Source organism: Mirounga leonina, unplaced genomic scaffold, assembly GCF_011800145.1.
Source record: "Mirounga leonina isolate KUSES-001 unplaced genomic scaffold, KU_Mleo_1.0 Mir_151, whole genome shotgun sequence".
NCBI lineage: Eukaryota > Metazoa > Chordata > Mammalia > Carnivora > Phocidae > Mirounga > Mirounga leonina.
The window spans coordinates 61,570,728-61,593,647 of record NW_023270377.1 but is presented as its reverse complement, the minus strand read 5'-3'; the positions used below and the strand labels follow the sequence as shown (position 1 = coordinate 61,593,647).

The 22,920-nt window shown below is 40.8% G+C and overlaps 1 protein-coding gene across 1 annotated transcript; it reads left to right on the top strand.

The window, feature by feature from the left end:
* Nucleotides 1–1,072: 1,072 nt before the first annotated feature.
* On the top strand, nt 1,073–21,556 carry DHRS9 (dehydrogenase/reductase 9). Its single transcript, XM_035007826.1, has 5 exons — nt 1,073–1,254; nt 12,161–12,533; nt 13,750–14,008; nt 17,325–17,488; nt 20,947–21,556. The coding sequence occupies exons 1-5, from the start codon at nt 1,147–1,149 to the stop codon at nt 21,168–21,170; spliced, it is 1,128 nt and encodes a 375-aa protein (XP_034863717.1). The 5' UTR covers nt 1,073–1,146; the 3' UTR covers nt 21,171–21,556.
* Nucleotides 21,557–22,920: the final 1,364 nt, after the last annotated feature.

Sequence of the window (22,920 nt, the reverse complement as noted above, 5' to 3'; positions counted from 1 at the left end):
TTTATCTATCTAAGCCTTACTTTGACCCACGGAATGTAAAGGGGAAGAAGTACATTTGGCATATTTTTGGCACCCTACATCCTCACCTCTGTAAATTTCAGTCTTGGTTTTTTGTTCTTTGGGGGGAAAAAAAAGATCCCCATTTAATTTACAGGATGAAAGCAGTGTATAAACTCTACCTAGATGTATATAGTCATTCATTTGTTTATCCCAGCTAAACCATAATAAATTGCATTTTCAAAGAGGGAAGACAAAAGCCTGGGAAATCCGAGACATATAGCAATAAATTGACATATACTGAAAGTAAGCAATCTGTGAAGTTTGTACCTGGCTGTGTGCTTAAGGGGGAGGTGGTAGCCTGGGGGAAGGAGGTACATATTAGCACTGTCTCTTTCTCCTCCTCACCTGCAACCTCAGTGTTTTCCATTGTGGCCCCAGGATATGGCAGGTCAATTGTGATAAGCTCTGAAACAGACCAGCTCTGGGCAGGGAAGGAGCATCCTCTCCCATTCTCAGTGATCTCCATTCCAGAGACTGCTTCAGTAAGATCTCCTTGTCATACCTTCAAACACAAATTAAAACTCATAAATAAGTACAGAACCTCATTGCATTAAATCGTTTTCATCTCCTTGCTCATCAATGTTAAAAAAAAATGAGAGAAAAAGAATCCTCAAAGATTGGTGTCCCCTACCTACTCTCTTAGCAGGGAAGGAGTACTAAATCAGTACAGATGTGTTAACAGGAAGGAAAAAAAAAAAACCCTAGAGACTATGAACAGTAATTATAATTCAAAATTAATTGATTAAAACAACACACGGGGCAGTTTACACAACGCTTCCATGTTGCATTATTTCAACTGCTGAATCTGGTCAAGAGATTGCACTCAGAGTTAAAGGAATGTTATTAATCCTTTTTAAGTCCCTCCTGAAAGTTGTTAAATTTAATTTACTGAAGGTACTACCAATTCCTTCAACAACACATGACCCACAGCTGTTGGGCTTCCTTTATCCACTGAAGAGAGATTTAATCATCAGCCAGTGTCACACAAGAGTGACTCAGAGTGAGGAGGGAACTCGAGGACTCCTCACACATGTATGTACTCAGAGCTAGACGGAAGCCCAGAGAACCTCCACCTCCAGAGGATCGATGTGCTCAGGTGGCTCAATCCTTCCTTCCTCAGCACAGCGGGCAGAACCGCCCTGCACCCAGCCCAGGTCCCCAACAGCTTCTCCACTCCAGTTCATCTCCAGTAAGGTAACCAGTGACTGAATTCTGTCATTTATCCCTTCGTTTCTCATGTCAGTTTTCAAACTGCTTTTGATTTTCCACACTCTTACAGAATTAATCGAGTTGTCTTTCATGCTATAAAGTAATAATAGTAGTAATAATAATGATGATGATGATGATGATGATGATGTTAGAAGGCTGTGATGGACACTGAGTCCATCTTACCATAGAAGTGATTCCAGTGTCACCTGGATCCTTCCTAGAACGCTCCCCAGGTCTCTCTTTGAATGTTCTTCGCACCCTAGAGTTACAACCAAATTTGTATCTAGTTATTCTCTCTGTGCCTATTTGACACCATCTGTAAATCTTACAATTAACTGGAAACTGGATGGGGGAGGGGCTCCAGAAAGAGTAGGAATCTTAGCTGAGTCTCTTACTGGAAGCAAAGATGTGCCATCAGCTAACTATAGGTCTGATCTGTTTGTCTGTTTATCTGTTTGCCAGTGTTACCAGACGTTTCTTGAGGCGAATGCACACAGGCACATTAAAGCGAGTGAGAAAAACGCCTTCTAGGTCAGAAGGAATCAGGAAACTTCCTCATAGTGCACACTGGATTCCTGGACACTAAGACGACAGCAATAAACCTGCTTCAGATATTTACTCTCCATTTTATGACCCTGTGGTCAGCATTTTACCAAGGAGACATTGGGCTTTCCTCCAAGTCCAAGTCTGTTTTCACTTTGACTCCCAAAATACAATGGGTAGTTTAGTAGCTTTGTTGCCACTTAATCCTGGCAGCCCCTGTTAAAGGCTTTATGATTTAAATGGTGGTGTGGTGTGCTCCCTCAGTGGGTTGATTTTTAGCAGCTGGGGGGAAAGTTTAAATAAAATATATTTTTAAATTAAAAATAAACTTGGGTTGTTCAAATAGCTCTGAAATGTCCCCCTACACTACTAGCTCAAGGGTAATGATTATGCGTTATTTATCTTAGAATCCTTTGGCATATGTTAGATGCTCTAAGAATATCCTTGGCTAGGGTGCCTGGGTGGCTCAGTTGGTTAAGCGACTGCCTTCGGCTCAGGTCATGATCCTGGAGTCCCTGGATCGAGTCCCGCACTGGGCTCCCTGCTTGGCGGGGAGTCTGCTTCGTCCTCTGACCCTATCCCCTCTCAGGTGTTCTCTCTCTCTCAAATAAATAAATAAAATCTTTAAAAAAAAAAAAAGAATATCCTTGGCTAGATGCTGCATAAAATGAAATTTAAATGTCTTATCATTTTTGTATTGTGTTTTTGAGATTTGAAAAGTGTGTCCGATTTTTAGAACAAATCCCAATGCTTAAATACAAGAAAAAAAGATCGTTATCTCATACATTTCAAATGAGGAAAGGGGGAATTGGTTGTAAAACCCGTATACCAAATGTTACTTTCTTAAGGTACAGACTAAAACCTCAGACCTTTCCTTCTGCTCAAAGATAACTGTGTACAAAAGATACACACTGAAGTTTTGAACACACTTTCTGCATCTATACATAACACTGTCTCCATGTTGTTTTCTTTGTTTTTTTTTAAGTCATTTTTTCTTTTTTTAAATAATCTCTATACCCAATGTGGGGCTTGAGTTCACGACACCAAGATCAAGAGTCGCGTGCTCTTCCGACTGAGCCAGCCAGGCACCCATCTAAGCTTTCTTTGAAGCCTTGTAATAACAACCTATAATCATATACAATATATCATCTCTTAAGTAAAGCGAGCATGGCTTTAACAATAATTCTTAATACCATCAGGAAACCTGCTGGCAAAGTCATCACCCTAGGGGGAATGGGGAATAATTCATTAATTAATAATTGTGGATATTATGGTGAATTATAATTTAAAAGTTTTGAGAGATGGCAAAAGAAAATCAGAGATACTTTCATCCTTAGAACTAAAAATGCCAAATGTAAGTCCATCAGGCCTTCCCTCCGTTAGGAGTGGCTGCCCTACCTCTTCTAGGAGACTTTCTGAATGAATGAATCTGCAGAGGATACACGCACTCCTCCAGGCCTCACTGGTCCCACCACACAAAGTACACTCTGGGTACCACACGCTCCCTCCGTCCTGGTGGAAGCAGAGTTCAAGGGAATGTAACTGGTGGATGAGCTTCTTTATTCCATCAGGTGAGAGAACTTACTGTTTCCATGATGACGAAGACCACCTCAATTGTATCATCAGCAGCATCATAATTATTATTACTATTACTATTACTATTATTTTAATCAGACCCTCAGAGAAGCATTTGTTGCTCCATGTAAGCATATTTCATATAGGATCCCTTGGCTCCATTGAAAAAAATTTCCTTAGATTTCTGGGTGCCCAACTTGAACACTTTTTTCCCACGGAAATGTAATTTATTCATCATATGAATTAGTTTGTGTCATTAGGTCGAACTATTTATTTTTCTTAGAGGTGCAGCAGAAATCTGTGAAAGCTCACTTGGGTTAAAAAAACAACTTCTTACTTCAAGGAAAAGGTCAAAATAAAAAGGAATTCAGTATAACTTAGCTAGGTTAACAAAATTTAAATGTACTGAGGACATACATGTCCAGAATGCCATCGATATTAAGAAAGCTGTGCAAGAGAACTTCAAAAGGAAAATATTTGAGAAAGCTACTGCTAAATGCTCTCTATTTGATGTTTTTTTTAAGAAACTACTTAGTTGTTGATTCAACTTGGGCTGTGATCGCAACAAGTTGAAAGTAAATAAAAATTCTACAAATTCCTATCGATCAGTGTGATTGACTAGTTTTAGTATTGCTTTCTAAAACAAAGCCCCTCATGGAATTATGTAGAAATAAAATCAAGTCGTGTGGGAGGAAGTATTTAGAAAGAATTCTGTATTTCTTATGAAAAGTAGGGCTCACCATGACATGAGACATGGAGACATTATTCTCAGTTCTTTTTGTTTGTTTGTAACTGTCATTTATTTTTAAAGGGCAAAGGAACATAAGAGAAGTGAAATTGAAGGATCTTAATTTTTATTTTTTGCTAGGAAAAGACACCCAGTATAGCAATTTAAAAAAAAGCAGAAGTGAGAAAGGACAGCAATCGAGTTGCAATGACTTTTCTCTGGCTGCAAACACGAGCTTACACTGAAGTAGTTTTGGATGGCATATAAGAGACAATTCGTTCTCCTTTCTTGGTTCCTTTTGAGTCTTTGTGGCATGATCAAGACTTTTGATAAGTATGCTCATTCCTCCTATTAAGTGATAATCCATTAATTTCTTTGCAGTTCTTCCTTCTCCTACATGGTTTGGGAGTTCAGAGATCAGAATTTTAGTGCTAGTCACTCTCTGGCTAATGACTTTCTGTATGATACCTACTCTACTTAGCTCACAGAAATATTTTGACAATTAAATGAGATAAATATTCCTCGAACACTTTTCAGAAATTCTTAAAGTTCTCTAAATTGGAAGTGTGAATATTATACTGCTATTATTATCCTTTTGTCTGATGATTCAGAGGACTCAAAGACTAATCCAGTTATCACCAGAACCCTGGGCTTAGAGTTGAAACTTTCTCCTTCTTCTCTTCCTTCTTTCCTTCGACAGCATTTGTTTACCTAATGCCAAGGATCACGCAGATACTGGCGGTTGTAGAGAAGTGTACGTATAGCCCAGACTCCCAGGGTTGAGTGGGAATCCAGCTGGCCATGGAGGAGAGGAGGAAAGGATGAATAGCCAAATCTGAGTGGCCCGGGTATCAGTCTTCAAAACAGCACTATGATTCTATCTTGAGACAACTAGCCTGCATTTGTGAATTTGTTTCTTTCTCCATAAAATGGAGATAATTTTACTGTAAGGCTTTTTTTTTTTCTTATTTTATTTATTTGAGAGAGAGAGAGAGAGATTGAGAGAACGGGTGGGGGGAGGGGCAGAGAGAGAAGCAGACTCCCTGCTGAGCAGGGAGCCCGATGTGGGGCTCGATCCCAGGACCCTGGGATCATGACCTGAGCCGAAAGCAGACGCTTAACTGAATGAGCCACCCAGGCGTCCCAGAAAAGGCACTTTTTTAAAATCACAGAAACTAATGCTTATAGTAGCAGCCTATGAGTAATATTTACAAGTAATAAAACTTTTCTGGTAAGGCCATTAAAAATAAATACATGAACTCTTATCAATGTGGCACTACCAAAGAACTAATGACTGTGTTTCTAGAAAAGTAGTTCTGATACTTTGAAGTTCTGGACCCCCAACACAAAGAAGCTCTAAACTAGTGGTTCTCACCTGGGAGCAGTTTTGTCCCCTAGGGGACATCTGGCAATGTCTGGAGACATTTTTTGTTGTCACAACAGGGCAGGGGGTGCTCCTGGCATCTCAGGGATAGAGGCAGGGGGTGCTGCTAAACATCCTGCAATACACAGGACAGACCCCACAACAAATATTTATTTCACCCCAAATAGGAAAAAGTACCACAGGTGAGGAACCCATGCTGAGGGATCAGCAATACATAGAGCAGGCCCCCCACAAGCAAACCTGACTGATCCCACCATAATGATAAGGTTCTTCGCGGGCAGCAAGCATTGGTCACTCTACTTTACCAGATACTCTCCAACAGAGAAGTTATTATTTCCATTTTGCAGCTAGAAAAATGGAGGCTAAGAAAAGATAAATAATTTGCTCAAAGACCTCTGGTGATCGAGGAGCTGGGACTGGACCTCTACCTGCCTGATTCTGAGACCTGGGCTCCTAACCGCTGCCCTGCTGTCGTGTGTGTGTGTGTGTGTGTGTGTGTGTGTGTGTGTGTGTGTGGCCTCAGTCCTCCCTTCCCACATTATTTTTACTAGCAAAGTGGCTAGTGTTTATTTTGGCTTAGGAAACCTCTCCAGGCCCAGTTCAGAGGATGCATATATAGAATTGCAGCAGTCCTCATGCACTGTGGTTGGGGAGGCGGGGGGCCTGCTGATCTGCTTTCCCTTACTCTGCCCTCAGCTTTGATGAGCTCACAGGCTCACAGCCACTGGGTCCTAAGAAGACTGTTACAGATGAGGGGCTCTGGCCTTGAGCCAAGTTATGTGTACCCCTGCTAAGCACTTTGTTGTGAGATAAACTGGAAGACAAAGCAGATGAGCAAACAGCCCAAGCAACTAAGGTCAGTGCCCCCACTCTCTTAATTATCGGGACGAAGGAGCCATGTGGAGTTGGCCAGGCTGGTGGAATATGGTTGAGGTGGCCAGAGTAGTTACAGTCATTCATTTACTTCTTGGTGGTCGATGAACCAATCGGCCATCAATCAGCTTCTGTGTACAGGTCGTATTCCCAATGACTCTAACCAAGGGCTGCTGTAAGGAAACATGACAACGCATGGAATCTTGGCTAAAATAGAGGTCAAAGGTATGTAGGTATTGGTTTGTGACTGACTCAATCCAATGACCTAGAGGAATGTGAACCTTAGGAATTGAAGAACTAGTATTTTTTGGACAATAATATTTGGGGTAAGAACAGACTATATAAAACTCTAGGTCGGAGTTGGTAGTCGCCTGGATTCAGGCTGTAGGCTGGGACACCAGCATCTGAAATGACTCTTAGCCCAGAGGTTACCTAATGAAGATAACACATTTTTTTAAATTTTATAATGTTATGTTAATCACCATCCATCACATCATTAGTTTTTGATGTAGTGATCCATGATTCATTGTTTGCGTATAACACCCAGTGCTCCATGCAGTACATGCCCTCCTTAATACCCATCAGCGGGCTAACCCATCCCCCCACCCCCCTCCCCTCTAGAACCCTCAGTTTGTTTCTCAGAGTCCATAGTCTCTCATGGTTCGTCTCCCTCTCTGATTTCTCCCCCCTTCATTTTTCCCTTCCTACTACCTTCTTCTTTTTTGTTTTTAACATATAATGTATTATTTGTTTCAGAGGTACAGGTCTGTGATTACACATTTTAATGTGAGCCCCTCCTTAACAACTAAAAAGCTTCTCTCTGTTGCCTGTCACCGAGGAAAAATGAGTTTGGCTATTGAAAGAGGAAGTGAGGGGGGAAATGGAGAGCATGAGGAGAGAGGAGGGATTCTGACTGTTTCGGTTTGAGTTTTTGCTTTTCTCTAGTGGTTGTGAAGGTGAACTTACCAAAGAGTAGAAGTCCAAGATCACTAGATCTTGAAATGCTGGAGTTCTTATTTCATGCATGAAACCCCTGTGGATCTAATGAAGACTTTTCTTAGAAAAAAAAAATGCGGGGTGCCTGGGTGGCTCAGTCGTTAGGCGTCTGCCTTCAGCTCGGGTCATGATCTCGGGGTCCTGGAATCAAGCCCCGCATCGGGCTCCCTGCTCACTCCCCCTGCTTGTGTTCCCTCTCTCTCTCTGTGTCTCTCTCTGTCAAGTAAATAAATAAAATCTAAAAAAAAAAAAAAAAAGAAATCCATGTGTGATTAAAAAAAAAACACTTCCTTTAAAAAAAGAAAAAAAATTCTTTATTTTCCCTTGCCAAATTTTTACTTTTTTATTTTGAAATAATTTCAAACTTTTGGAAAAGTTGAAAGAATAATACAACCCAGAATCCCCAAATACTAACATTTATCACATTTGCATTGTCATTCTCTCTTTATATCCATATGTATGTGGGGGTTTTGTTGCTGTTGTTGTTTTATTTTTAATTGAGTATCGTTGGTATACAATAGTATATTAGTTTCAAGTATACAAGGTAATAACTTGACATTTATATACATTACAAAATGCTCACCACCTCTCTCCATACAAGTTATTATGTTATTATTGACTATGTTTCCTATGCTCTATTTTTATCCCTGGGATTTATTTATTTCATAAATGGAAGTTTGTCTCTCTTAATCCCCTTCACCTATTTCACCCATCCCCCCCACCACCACCAGTGCCCCAGCAACCACCTGTTTATGGTTTGGCAAACACAGCTTCCTTACCCATTCATCTATCAATGGACACTTAGGCTGCTTCCTTAATATGTTTACGTGTTTAAATATTCTTACTATTTTCTTAACTTTGAGAGTAAGTTGAAGACATGGTGCTACTTAATCTTTAAATACTTCAGTATGTATTTCCTAAAAACAGGACATTTTCTACATAATCATAGTAAATTATAAAAATTGAGAAATTAATATTTATTGAGAATGCAATATTATTTATCAGATGAACAAATCTTACTCAAATTTCACTAGTTGAACAAATAATGTTCTTTCTGGCAAAAGAAAAAAAAAGTTTTCTGGTCCAGTGTCACATACTGCATTGAGTTATCACATCTCTTTATTCTCCATTTATCTGGAGAAGTCTTCAATCTTTCTTTTCCTTCATGACTTAGCCACATATTGTGCGGAATTGGGAGATATGTCTTCATGCAGGATTAGCTTCCATTTATGCACAAAAGTGCTGCTGTGTCCTTCCCAGTGCAACACACCAGGAGGCACATGATGTTGGTTTGTCCCACAGCTAGCAGTGTTAATTTGTATCACTTGATTAAAGCAGTATCTGTCAGATTTCTCCACTGTGAAATTATTATTGCTCTCTTTTTCCTTAGTACATATCTTATGGGGAGATTTTTTTTGAGATTCTGTAATTATTGTGTCTTATCAGAATTTCACCTACTAGTGTTAGCATCCATTGATCATTCTTGCCTGATGTAATTGTTACTATTATAGTTGCCAAATGGTGATTTTCTAACTCCATCATTTCTTTTACATTTATTAGTTGGCATATTAACTCTTCTATAAAATGAGGCAAATAATGTGCCCTAACTCAAAAGGCTGTTGGGAGAATCAAATGAGATCTATATGTAAAAGTGCAGTGTAGAATGCTTCACAAATGCAAACCATTCTTTCACTATTCTCGCCTTCCGCCTGCCCCCAGCAAAACATGATGACATAGAAAGTTTCTACTCTCTGATCTAGGACACATTAAACCCCATGAGCATTTGGCTTCTTCAAATAACTCCATGAGATCTGGATTGCAATGAAGGCTACAGAATCCACTTAGAAAACAATACAACATTTAGTTATTCAATTATTCAATTTATTGAGGCTAGACTTGAAGAAAGCACTATACTAGTTGAATTTATAAATATGAAATTTCCTTAAAATGTCTAAACATGAAATTTCCCAAGAGGTAGGTACACCAACACCTCACCTCAAAATTATACACTTTTTAACATATTTATATATTTGAGAAGGGAAAATTCTACTACATGGACATTAATTTGCCACAACTCATTAACTCCTACACAAGAAAGATTTGGGAAACTATGCCAAATTATTAAGCCATGATCATCTAAAAACTTGACTGCTTCAGAAATAGGCACAGCTAGGGGCGCCTGGGTGGCTCAGTCGGTTAAGCATCTGCCTTCGGCTCAGGTCATGATCCCGGGGTCCTGGGATTGAGCCCCGCATCGGGCTCCCTGCTCAGCAGAGAACGTGCTTCTCCCTCCCCCTCTGCCTGCCGCTCTGCCTACTTGTGCTCTCTCTCTATCTCTCTGTCAAATAAATAAATAAAAGCTTTAATAACAACAACAAAAAAGGAATAGGCACAGCTATTATCAAAAGAATCAACCAGTTTGCTCAAACCTACCATATTTTAATATTTACCTCTGACTTAGTTTTATCAATGGACAGTTCTCTTACCTCTTCTTTCTTTAGCTAAAGATCTTTTGCCAGGAAGAAAGATGAAAGCAGAGCCCAAAATTTCCCTGAGAAGTGAAGAAGATATATTACATTGAGTGATTTTTTTTGTCTGAAATAATCTGTTCCTTATAAAGCAGTAGAAACAAAGTTGTGTGTATGTGTGCACATGAGTATATGTGTATAATTCTGTGTGTATGTTTATATTCCTTATTAGGGAAAGAAATATTTACATATACAGGAAAAAAAACTGGAAGAAAATATGTAACAAAAATATTAAGAGTCAAATGTGATAATCATTACTTCGTTCTTTAATTTTTTCTGTATTTGCCAAATTATTTTTACCATGAGCATAAGTTACTTTTACAAGCAGAAAAAAAAAATGAACAATTTTTTTAATGGTTCAAATGAAAAACCAGGAAATACCTGTAAAAAAAAAAGAAAGAAAGAAAGAAAGCCCAAAGTTTATAAAATTGCTTGGCCTTGCAAGTACTTTGAACACTGTGTCCATGAACAGTCATGATTCCAGAAGCATCCGTGAGGTCTGAACTTCAACTCCAGGGCTTATCCATTGTCCTCTATGAAGCACTCAAGGCCCCTCTTGATTCTAAGGGTGAATCTAGATCAAGGGCAGAGATATGTGTGCACATAGGGCAAAGCAAGGAAACTTTCTGAGTCAAAAGGGAAGGAAGTAAGATCTTTCCCACAGGTGATGTTCTCTGTGACCCCTCTTGCTTCCAAAGTCAAAGAGAGCTACAGACCCAGAGCTGTTCCTATGTGGGGTAGGACCTAATGATCTCCTTCCTTTGGGTTGCCTATGACTGAGCTAGGAGGCTGAGCCGCTGTGATGGTCAGACCTGAGGCAAGCAGTCAAATGCCCTCTGGTTCTTGTTCACTTCCTACTATGGGATAGCTTGCTCTTCCCAGGCCATCGGTACCCACAATAAAATGATAGTATTGGCTGTCTTTGTAAATGACACTGTAATATATGGGATTTCATATCCCAAAATAGTCTGAAATTTCACCCTGTGATACTTTTGATATTACACTTCCAAATTAGTATCACACTTGTTTTCAATAATACAATAGCTTGATTCATTCACGACTGTTATTTTGCAGCCAAACATTGTATAATAATTAGTATAACTTTTAAGATGGCATATGCATTTAAATGGCCAAGACTATAAAATTAATAGGGGCACCTGGGTGGCTCAGTTGGTTAAGCATCTATCTGGCTCAGGTCTTGATCTCAAGGTCATGAGATCAAGCCACTTTAAAAAAAAGAACTATAAAATTAATATAGTATTCTTTCTTCAACATTTGTTTTTAATCCAAAACAACTGTGGTATTTCTAAATTGGTACAGTCAGCCTACATGAAATAATATTTTTTTTTGTTTAGAAAAAGATAAAAAGGTAATACATGCTTAGGGAAAATGCAAGTGGTAGTCTTCTGAGGAAAGGAGAAAGGAAACCCTCCACCTGTTTGATTTTAGGCCGTAGGCCACCTCTTACCCGGAATAATTAGTTTTCCAGGTCATTCTGCTGCATTTATGGTCAAAGCCTCATGATTTTCCAGAAAGAATTTGCTTTCCTTTGTCCTACGTCATGTGTTTCTTTTTCTCATAGAAAGCTAGTGTCCAAAGAGAATAGAACCTGAGGCTTCTTGATTCTGTTTTGGATGCTGTGCCTTCGGCCATCATCCCTCAGTAGCTTCCCATTCATCCCACCCTCTCTCCATGAACTCCCTGGTGGATACGCACTTGCATACTCTCTGCATGGAGTTGGGATGGTCTCAGAGTTGGGTTGAAGGATGACAATAGCCCACTGAAAATAAGAAAATGGAAACCAACTTGGAAATATTTTCATAGTGGCAACTACTTTGCCTGATAGTATAAAAATAATTAAGAATCTAATCAATCAATTGGAATTGAACATTTTCTAATAGATTTGCCTATTCTACTCTTGAATTTCATGAAGTAGCAAGAGATAAGATTTTACTGTGACAGTCTATGTTTCAGATAGATGAATTCATACATGAGATTACTGTCACATCAACCCAATGACTTGTGTCAGCTTTGCCATGGCACCTCTCTCCTGTTTACCTTCTCTGGCTATGGTTTGGTTAGTTTTTGCATTACTTTAGAGGAATGGTTTATCGCTTAAGTGGCTATCTTCCTAGCCAAATAATAGTTAATTTTTTTAACTATTTATTCATTCGAATGCATTAAAATATCTGAAGTTCATCAATGTTGGGTTATAGCACTTTGATGGTACTAATTTAAATTTTCTTTCTAATTTTGAACTCTCAGGTCACCATCTTCTTTTATTGTTCAAGAGAGGAGAGTCCCTATCATATACAGGGGGAAAAAATGTTCTTTTGGGTGTTAGCCCTCCTAATCCTTTGTGGTTTTCTATGGAATTATAAAAGACAACTAAAGATTGCCGACATTACTGATAAGTACGTTTTCATAACGGGGTGTGACACGGGCTTTGGAAATTTGGCAGCCAGAACTTTTGATAAAAAAGGATTTCATGTAATTGCTGCCTGTCTGACTGAATCAGAATCAACAGCTTTAAAGGCAGAAACCTCAGAAAGACTTCACACCGTGCTTCTGGATGTAACTGACCCAGAGAATGTCAAGAGGACTGCCCAGTGGGTGAAAAATCAAGTTGGGGAAAAAGGTGAGTGATGTGGGGGTGGCAGAATGGAGGGGGTGTTGTGAAGTAGCTACAGCTAAATAAAATGTGTTTGGATCTTAAACGGCCTTTCAAGAAAATGTCTCCTAAATACCAGCTATGGTACTGGAGAATATTGGAAAAATCATAGTTAGGATAGAGCCCTCAGTAGTTTCAAGTTGCAAGCTCACTGTTTGCATGAGAGACACTGCCCACATTATCCTCAGTTATAAGTCCCAGTGAGTGAATTTAGAACTGAGTTGGAGGTATTGACTTTTCCTGCTCTTCTCTCATGAAATTCTACTTTGGCCACCTTCACAGCAAAAGAACTTAGGGCTAAAAGCTACAGGAAATCATGCAAGCAATCCCCAAATTGCCATGTGGATACCTGGGACCCACTTCTCAATACAAAATGATTCCAGAACTCACATATTTTCTATGGAAAAGGTAGAAAATAGCCTGAGAATCTGAGTAAAGGTACCTAGGATCATCGTGGTAGGGTAGTAAGCCATTGGACCTCATTCTTCCTCCAGCTTCTGCTAAGATGACAGCATTCCAAACTAGAGGATTTTTATTGGTTTGAATGAAGTTTGAAATGTTATCACTAATGAAGATGTTAGAGTCCAAAACAGAAAAAACAAATGTATGTGATTTTTCTCTATCACATCTTCATCATATAGTTGAGACTCCAAACCTCAAAAGCAGTGGTTTAATAATGCTCCAGACAATTTTTAATGCTTGAATCCCAAACAATTTTAACAATATTAAATGTTTTCCATCATAAAATAAAACAATTGATGACTAGATTTTTTTTTTTTTTTTACCAAAAATAGATGTGAAGTAGATTGATATTGCTTTTTGTAAAAAGTTTATAAATAATCTCTGGCTTTGTGATCTAGCTAGTGGGAAAAATAGAGCAATTTACTCTGCATCTAAGATGAAAAAGCAAAAGGCTCATTCAGACAGTGTCAGTATTTTACATTCAGAACCAGAAATAGAGTTACTGTGAGATTGGCTTCCAGTAACAGAGCTTCAACTATTTCAATTTAGCCTCCTACCCTCTCACAGAGTAGTTACTTCCCAAAACTGTAAAGCATTTCAAAGCAGGAATGTGGTTAGAAGGAGGAAAGTGGACAGTTGTGTAAAGCAGGGGCTGTATTTCCATCAAGGACACATAAGTGCCATCTTCTATCACACCTCCTTTCTTTCCACTCTGTTCTAGGTCTCTGGGGTCTGATCAACAATGCCGGCGTTCTCGGCGTGCTGGCTCCCACCGACTGGCTGACAGTGGAGGACTACAGAGAACCTATTGAAGTGAACTTGTTTGGACTCATCAATGTGACTCTAAATTTGCTTCCCTTGGTTAAAAAAGCTCAAGGAAGGATCATCAATGTCTCCAGCATTGGAGGTCGCCTTGCATTTAGTGGAGGGGGCTATACTCCATCCAAATACGCAGTAGAAGGCTTCAATGACAGCTTAAGGTAAAGCAAACATTGACATATTAGGAAATAATAGCTGCTAACATGTACTGAATGTTTATTATGTATTAGACACTCTATTTAGTGCTTTAAATTATTCCCAATTTGTAGGCAATACCACTGAAACTAAGAGATTAAGTAACTCGCCCAAGGTCACCCAGCTGGTAAGTGGTAGAAGTGAGATTTGAACCTAAGTCTATCCAAGTCTTTTTTTTACTTTTTGCATTAATGCACAATGCTGACAGTGATGGTGAATTTATATTCAACAGGTCAGTTTGTTAAATAGTTAGGGAATCATATAGAGAGCCTAAATCAGGGTAGATCTCTCCATTGGTGTAACTGTCAATTGCAGACGCAACAGTACCATCTTATTTAAACCCTCAGTAGAAAATTATCTGGTAAAGTAAATGTAATTATCACAAAATAATGACTCAGCTACACAGCTTTTTTTCCCCTTTTGCTGCAAGTTCTGGACCCAAATTTCCATACATTTCAGACACTACAGCTAAATGGATGATAAACTTCCCATTCCCACCCCCACCCCAAGGACAAGAAAGACAGTTTTCCTCTGATGCTTCCATTTCCAAAAAAAACTCAGAGCAGGAATTTACTAATCAGAGGTGAAGATTTTGCTCCCACAAGAAAGCACTGATCACATCTTTTTGCTGTGTTATCAGAGAACCACAGAGCTCAAAACAAAGGACCTATTTAGTAAACAAAGGCCCCAACTCAGTGCCCCCAGGCATGGATTTCTCTGGATTTATACCATTTGAGATTCACTGGGCTTCCTGAATCTTAGGTTTATATCTTTTGCCAAATTAGATGAGTTTTCAGCTATTGTTTCTTCAAACACTTTTTTCTGCAATCTATTCTTTCTCTTCTCTTTCTGAAACTCTATAACACAAGTGTTAGGCCTTTGGTTTTGTCCCACAGATCCCTAAGGTTCTGTTCACTTTCTCATTTTTCTCTCTGCTATACAGATTGGATAATTTCTAATGATCTACCTTCAAATTCACTGACTTTCCTCCATCACTGTGCTGTTGAGTCCAACCAATAAATATTTTATTTGGGTTATTGTATTTTTCAAGTGTAAAATTTTCATTTGGTTCTTCTTTGTCTTTTCTTTTTTCTGGGAAGCATTCTAGCTTTCCATTCACTTCAAGAGTATTTTCCTTTGTATCTGGACCATTTTTATAATAGCTGCATTACAGACTTTGATAATTGCAACATCTGTGTCCCTTTGGCATTAGCATTTGCCATTGTCTTTTCCTATGTGAGTTGAGATTTTCCAGTTCTTTTTATGCTGAACATTTGGAATGTGCCAGTTTTTATGCTAAAGATTTGGAATGACATGAGACTATGGGCCTTATTTAAGTCCTATGGAAAAGGTTGATATTTTTGTTTTATTTTATTTTTTAAAAAGATGTTATTTATTTGAGAGAGAAGAGAGAGCTATGGGGGGGAGGGGCACAGAGAAGGGCTGAGCAGGGAGCCCAACATGGGGCTCGATCCCAGGACCCTGAGATCATGGCCTAAGCTGAAGGCAGATGCTTAACTGACTGAGCCCCAATATTTTTGTTTTAGCAGACAATAGATGAGGTTGTGTTCAGGTCACAACTGCTAAACCATCATTCTGTACTTTGAGATTTCAATGTTTGTTTGATTTTTAAAGACTTTGCTGTGCTATTCAGATCTGTTCTGCAGATGTACTACACAGTAGCCAGTCTGGGATATGGATGATGGTTGTCCCCGAGTTTGCTTCTCTAAGTCAGATTCACACATGCACATGTGCAGTGCATAAACAATGTTATGGGGTCACTTTCCTGAGTTCCTCTCTCTGTGATCTTTCCAGTTCTCTCTTGTTTCCTGGGACTGCCATCCAGCCGGAAGTTACCCCATTCTGCCAACTACTTCCCACATGTGTGCTGGATATGGAGCCACATGATGGGAGGAAAGAGAGAGACAGGGTTTCTTCCCACTCTCTTGGAGACTAATAACCACTTTTAAAAAGGGATTCCGACTGAAGGGCTTGTATGTTCGCAATGCAGCTATACTATGCCTGAAATTACCCAATAAAGAATGGTTTTGTTTTTTGTTTTTGTTTTTGTTTTTCTAAATCGTGGAAGTGGTATTGGAAATGGTACTGTGCATGCAGGCCACAGTCTAGTGGTGGCTCCAGAATTTCTATATATAGGAGGGTTTAGGGACAACGGTCCAACTGGGAGAAGGCTGGGGCTCTTTAAAGCTGTATTTGCCCAGCATGCATACTGGTTTCATACTGGTTTGACTTACCTGGTAAACTTAGTTGGGTGACTTAAAGCCATTTGTTCCTAGATTATATGTTATTTCATTAGTAGGTGGGGAGACAAATCTTCCCAATTACTTTCCAAAACCCAAAGGAGCTCAGAAGATAGGTGAGTAAAGTAAATTAAGTTAGAAAATAACTTTTTAATAATCTTAATGCAAGCAACATACTTTTCAAAATCTTCCAAGATCAAGCTAATTTGCATTTTTAGTAAAGTACACTGCAAACTAAACAATAGGCATGTTGCTAGAAAGCAGAACCTAAGATAAATTACATTTTAAGTTCATTGGTAGAATTCTTTAAAAATCATATGGTAAAGGCTTGTATAAAATGAGTAATTACTTCCTTATAGAAGTAATTATGCTTCCTTATAGAAGTAATTCCTTGGTGGAAATATACATTAAATTTAGGAAATAATTATTCATATAATGGTTTGCAATTCTTTGTTTTGCTTTTAAGGTGGAGGGATGGAATCATGATTCCCCTAAAACCTTGTTGCCCAGTAAATCAGTAGACCTCTGGTTTTCTGAGGCCACATAATGAAAGAGCTCACTGAGCAGCATAGGGAACAGGTCAGCCACATCAGAGATTGTCACACTGTGTCCCTCAGCCTGTCCTCATTTGTGCCCCAATGTCCTCACATTCCTAAAATGGAGGTAAACTTGTCCATCTAGGCCAATCACCACTCCATCTCCCCATAAGGTATTTTGCATACTGAGAAGAAACCTGTGCTTAACCCGATTGTCTGTTAATTTAATGACAGAGTATGGCTTAGTGGGGAGCACTAGACTAGGAGTGGGTCTACCCAGATCCCTTTCCCATTTTGCCACTAAACCAGCCTTCACCACCCTGAACTTTCCTCACTGCAAACTCAGAGTGTAGAACAAGATACTCCTTCCCAACCCACCCAATTCTGTGATCCCATGAAAAAATTCATTAGAAAATAATCACCCAAATGGCAAACGTTCTCCAAACAAACCTGGATTAAACATCATCAATGTGTTCTTTTCACAGACGGGACATGAAAGCTTTTGGTGTGCATGTTTCATGTATTGAACCAGGATTATTCAAAACAGGATTATCAGATCCAATAAAAGCCACTGAAAAAAAACGCGCCATTTGGAAGCATCTATCTCCAGATATCAAACAACAGTACGGAGAAGGTTACATTGAAAAAAGTAAGTCTCTAGGTGGACCCAGGGTTCCTCTGGGGTTCATTGTCATAGGCAACATGAAGGAGACTCAAATATAAAAGAAAAAATAAGGTTTTCATAATAATATACCAATAAGGAGATTAAATATGGATCAGAGATCCCTATTAATTCCAGTGCCATCTCTTACTTCAAACATTTACTGAGCATTTACCAAGTGCCAAGTTCTATACTAAGCACCTTATGAATTCTTATCATTTACTCCTCAAAAGAACCATTGGGTAGTGAGCAGAGGCTTGGAAAGGTGAATGTTCTACCCACAGATGCACAACTCCTCCTGGTCGTAGCCAGACTGGACCCCAAGTCTTCACCTCTACACAAGCCTCCTCTTCTTGGAATATCAAGACTCAGACTCTGACCCTTAACCGGTTTACAGTCTAGTTGAGGAGAAAAAGTAACCAAGTGAGATTGTAAAACAACGAGATTGTGCAGCATGCAAGAAAATTGATCCTGCACTCTTTAGAACCCAACAGCCCAGAAGGGGTGCTAGACGGTATAGTCTGTAATTGCCCAAGGAATTCAGCATTGGATGAAAGCATTGCTGGTCACATGGCCTTTATGAGACAGGTCAGGTTTGAGTAAGGCCTGAAGGCCAGGAAGGAATTATTTGGGTGGAAACTTTCCAGGAATTTCCGAGCAGGAATGCACGGGGGGCGGAGACGGAAGGCAAAGCCGCGTAAGTCAGATTGAGTCAGGGATGGAGAAGATGACTAACATATTTACTATGTACTCGTCACCACTCTAAGGGCTTTACATGGACTGTCTCATTTAAAATGCCCAAATAAACCCTACGAAGCAGCTATTAGCTGGATTATCTAGAAACAGAGGCACAGAGAAGCAACTTGCCCAGTGCCGCGCAGTTAGTAAGTGGAAACGCTGGCTTTGAACCCAGACCACCTAACTCCGCCATCTCTTCTCGGCCCTGCGCTCCAATGGGAAGGAGGCCTGAAGGAGGTGATGGAACTTCCGGAACTTCCGGTACCGGCCCCGCCTCCGCCTCAAACTTCCTGGTCCTGTTTAAAGCTTAGTCGGCGTTCCTCAAACACGCACTGAGCTCTTGCTTTAAGCCAAACAGGGCCCCACCTAAATTTGCGTCACTGTAAACTTGAAACACTGATCCTGCCTTTTCACCCGTGGGTTTGGTGAGAGAGCCAACTGTGGCAAGGTTCAAGGCTGGGAGTTTTCGAGCTGGAGCCAAGAGCCAAGGCAGGTCCACCTGGGGAGGTTTTTAGGATGCCAGTCGCGCCCAGCCACCCGACCCCACTGCACATGCGCATGTGCGCGCACGTATCAACGAGAACGTCTGGTTTCACGAACCTCCCAGTGCTATCATGTCACTATATGCTGAGAACTACTGCTGTTAAATACCCTTGTTTCTGGGCGCCTGGGTGGCTTAGTTGCTAAGCATCTGCCTTTGGCTCAGGCCATGGTCCCAGGGTCCTGGGATCGAGCCCCACATCGGGCTCCCTGCTCGGCGGGAAGCCTGCTTCTCCCTCTCCCACTCCCCCTGCTTCTGTTCCCTCTCTCGCTGTGTCTCTCTCTGTCAAGTAAATAAATAAAATATTTTTTAAATAAATAAATAAATAAATGCTCTGGTTTCTCACTCATTATCAACTCTGAAGATTCTAAGTAGGTTCAGAAATAGGGGCACCTGGGTGGCTCAGTCGGCTAAGCCTCTGCCTTTGACTCAAGTCATGATCCCAGAGTCCTGAGATGGAGCCCCACATTGGGCTCCCTGCTTAGCGGGGAGCCTGCTTCTCCCTCTCTTCCCTGCTTGTGCTCTCTCTCTCTCTCTCTGTCTCTATCTCTCAAATAAATAAGTAAAATCTTTTTTTAAAAAAAAATCCCTCATTTAAAAGAGCTTTCTCTGTTTGATACTGACATTGATACTTTCTAAATGCCTATGAATAGGTCATCAACTTCCACCTCAAAATTATTTTTGACTTGGCCCCTGGCTCAGGTGTCCCCTCTAAGAGGTACCAAAAGGCCTTGAGCCCAATTCTGCACTGGTTGTTTTTATTAGTTTTCTAAACAAGGACTTGAACATCAGCCAGACGCATAGTTCCAAAGAAGACCACGAATTTAAGCTCACCTTTCTTTCTTTTTTTTTTTTTTTAAAGATTTTATTTATTTATTTGACAGAGAAAGACACAGCGAGAGAGGGAACACAAACGGGGAGTGGGAGAGGGAGAAGCAGACTCCCTGCCGAGCAGGGAGCCCGATGCGGGACTCGATCCTGGGACTCCAGGATCATGACCTGAGCCGAAGGCAGTCGCTTAACCAACTGAGCCACCCAGGCGCCCATAAGCTCACCTTTCTTCATTTTCCAGGCTATAGTTATAAAATTTTAAAATAGCCACTAAGGGGGTGCCTGGGTGGCTCAGTCGTTAAGTGTCTGCCTTCGGCTCAGGTCATGATCCCAGAGTCCTGGGATCGAGCCCCACATCGGGCTCCCTGCTCTGCGGGAAGCCTGCTTCTCCCTCTCACACTCCCCCTGCTTGTGTTCCCTCTCTCTCGCTGTGCCTCTCTCTGTCAAATAAATAAATAAAATCTTTAAAAAAAAAAAAAATAGCCACTAAGACTTGTTAGGTAATCTCAGTTAGGTTCTTTGAACAACTTGTGGCTACTGGGGCCTGAAGTGGAAAAGGAGATTTAAAATCATAGATTTTCTCTTGAGAAGACACAACTCAGGTATGTTTTAAGAGCACTGTAGGAATGCTCCGAGCCATTACCAATCTTCTGCTAAAATACCTGCCTCTTTAAAAACTATCTCAGCTCATTACTCAAGCATTTCATCTGCCTGATCACCAGGATATGTTTAGCTTTCTGAGTCAAGACTTTGGGGATGATTCCCTCTTTATTCACCGAATTATAGAGGCACATGGTATGTAGGTGCACATGCACGCACATGCACATGCACACAACACATCCACATTTCCTATACACATAGTATTCCCTTAAAACAAATTTGGAATCAAACCCATAACTTCCTGGGTTGGGGGGGTGGCTCGTAGACTTTATAAAGTATCTTTCCCTCATTGTTTTAAAGTAGTGCTTCTCAAAGTCTGGTCTCTGGGCCAGCACCATCAGCATCACCTGGAGACTTGATAGAAATGCAAATTATTCGGTCCCACTTCACACCCACTGAGTCAGAAGCTGGTGGTGGGACCCAGCAATTGGGTTTTAACAAGCCCTCTAGGATATTCTGCTGCCCGCTCAACTTTGAGAGCTAGTGGTCTAACGAAAGCACTGCTGCATCCTTTTCTGAGGAATAGATAGGAACCCACCACAAGGGGCCTCAATTTCTAACAGCGAATTCAAAATAAATTTTCACACACACACATCCTCCCCTTTACACCCTGGCCTCACACACTCCTTTTCTCCTTCTTCCAAAGAGTTAAGTGTACTTTTGTCTCTTTCTACAGGTCTAGACAAGCTGAAAGGCACAAATTCCTTTGTGAACGTGGACCTCTCCCTGGTGGTGGAGTGCATGGACCACGCGCTCACAAGTCTCTTCCCTAAGACCCATTATGCTGCTGGAAGGGATGCCAAGACCTTCTGGATACCTCTGTCTCACATGCCAGCAGTTTTGCAAGACTTTTTATTGTTGAAACAGAAAATAGAGCTGGCTAATCCCAAGGCAGTGTGATTCAGCTGACAACAAATGCCTGCCCCTAGGCTATGAGATGGGCTGCTTTCAAGGACACATCTCCTTTTTGGTCTCATTCCTCACCTAATCCAACCTGGACTCATTTAGATCATGCTTCTTTTGATAAATGAGGGGGTCCCACCCACACTGGGAATGTCCCAAGGTCCCTTTTTAGGACTTCTTTGAAAAGAAGGGCTGCGATGACCTATCCCATAGAAGGGCTCAAAATTTAGGTTTTGCGGGGCACCTGGGTGGCTCAGATGGCTGAGCGTCTGCCTTTGGCTCAGGTCATGATCCCAGGGTCCTGGGATCAAGTCCCACATCGGGCTCCCTGCTGGGCGGGGAGCCTGCTTCTCCCTCTGCCTCTGCCTCTGCCTCTCTCTCTCGCTCATGAATAAATAAATAAAACATTAAAAAAATTTCGGTTTTGCCTGCCTAATATGATGTAAGGGAAATTGAAAGCCTTTCCCATCCAAAATGATCTCTACCACCACCAGCCCCATGCTTCTAGCCCCCGCCCCTTGAACTCCAGAATGTTAATTACATGTCCCTTATCACAATGTTTAGAGATAAGTAGAATACTTTCATGAGTGGATTGGATGTGGTTATTTTGCTGAGAAGAAGACTCTGAAGTACTGGAACTCAGTTTTGTAAGCCGTGGTGGGTGGTCAGGAGAAGGAAGGGTGAGGAAGCATCATGTGACTGGTATAAACTAAGGGGAGCAGAGAAACACTAGGTAGGATTGCAAGTAGGAGGGTAGGGAAAGAGCAGAAGGACAAGAGGACTGAGAAGAAGAAACAAGTATGCAAGTGGAGGGAGGGAGATTCCAAGACAAGCCTGCCTGGTCTCGAGGGAGCTATGGAGGGTGCACAGCCTATTCAAGGCCACTGTGAACACAGATGTGGACACAGCTATCTGTGGAAAGCAGGTAACAGCATGACCCGTCATTCCGAAGAAGAAAAACGTAGGGCGTGTATGTTTATTATGGTGATTGTAAATACAACAAGACCCAGAATTTCTGAAACAACTTACACCCAAGATGGTTGGAAAGCCTGTACTTGAGTTGTCTCTGAAGCCCCACACAGATATAGAGCTAAATTAGTACTCTTTGGCCTACAGTTACAGTGACAGCAGGTCTGCTCCTTGCTCATATTTGTGGTCCTAAATTGGACTGATCTTGGCCCCACACCTCCTCCAAAAGCAAGTTCTCTACACAGATGCTTCCCCAGATGCCAGCACCCAGTATCACTCACATAGGTTGGTTGAAGATAAGGTTTCTGTCTTGCACAGGGCACTTATCACAGTCTGTCATTACATATTTGTGTGGTTAGTTAGTTAATATGGGTCACCCCAACCAGACTTTAGGGTTCATGAAATCAGGAGCCATGGTGCTTTGTTTATATTCCCTTGCTTAGCACAGTGCAGGCACACAGATAGGCACACTACTCAAAAATATTTATTGAATGAATTTAGAAATCAGCCTATACGAGCCTTTCTGACTAGGGGGCAATCTATCACTTAAGATAGGGCTTGCCAATGCCATTGGTTGTGCTATTAAAGAATCCGTTTGATTAAAATTCTCAAACTTCCTTAAGCTTCTGACTACTTCCACGAGGGCTCCCTACCTCTGGTTCTTCTGGAAGCTTCCCTTCGGAAACTAGTTGCCATGGTGACTTCTCATGATCTATTGGTCCCGAGACACTGTGAAGGAACCTCTGTCCATGTTGAGCCTTTCTGGGCTCAGTGGTCA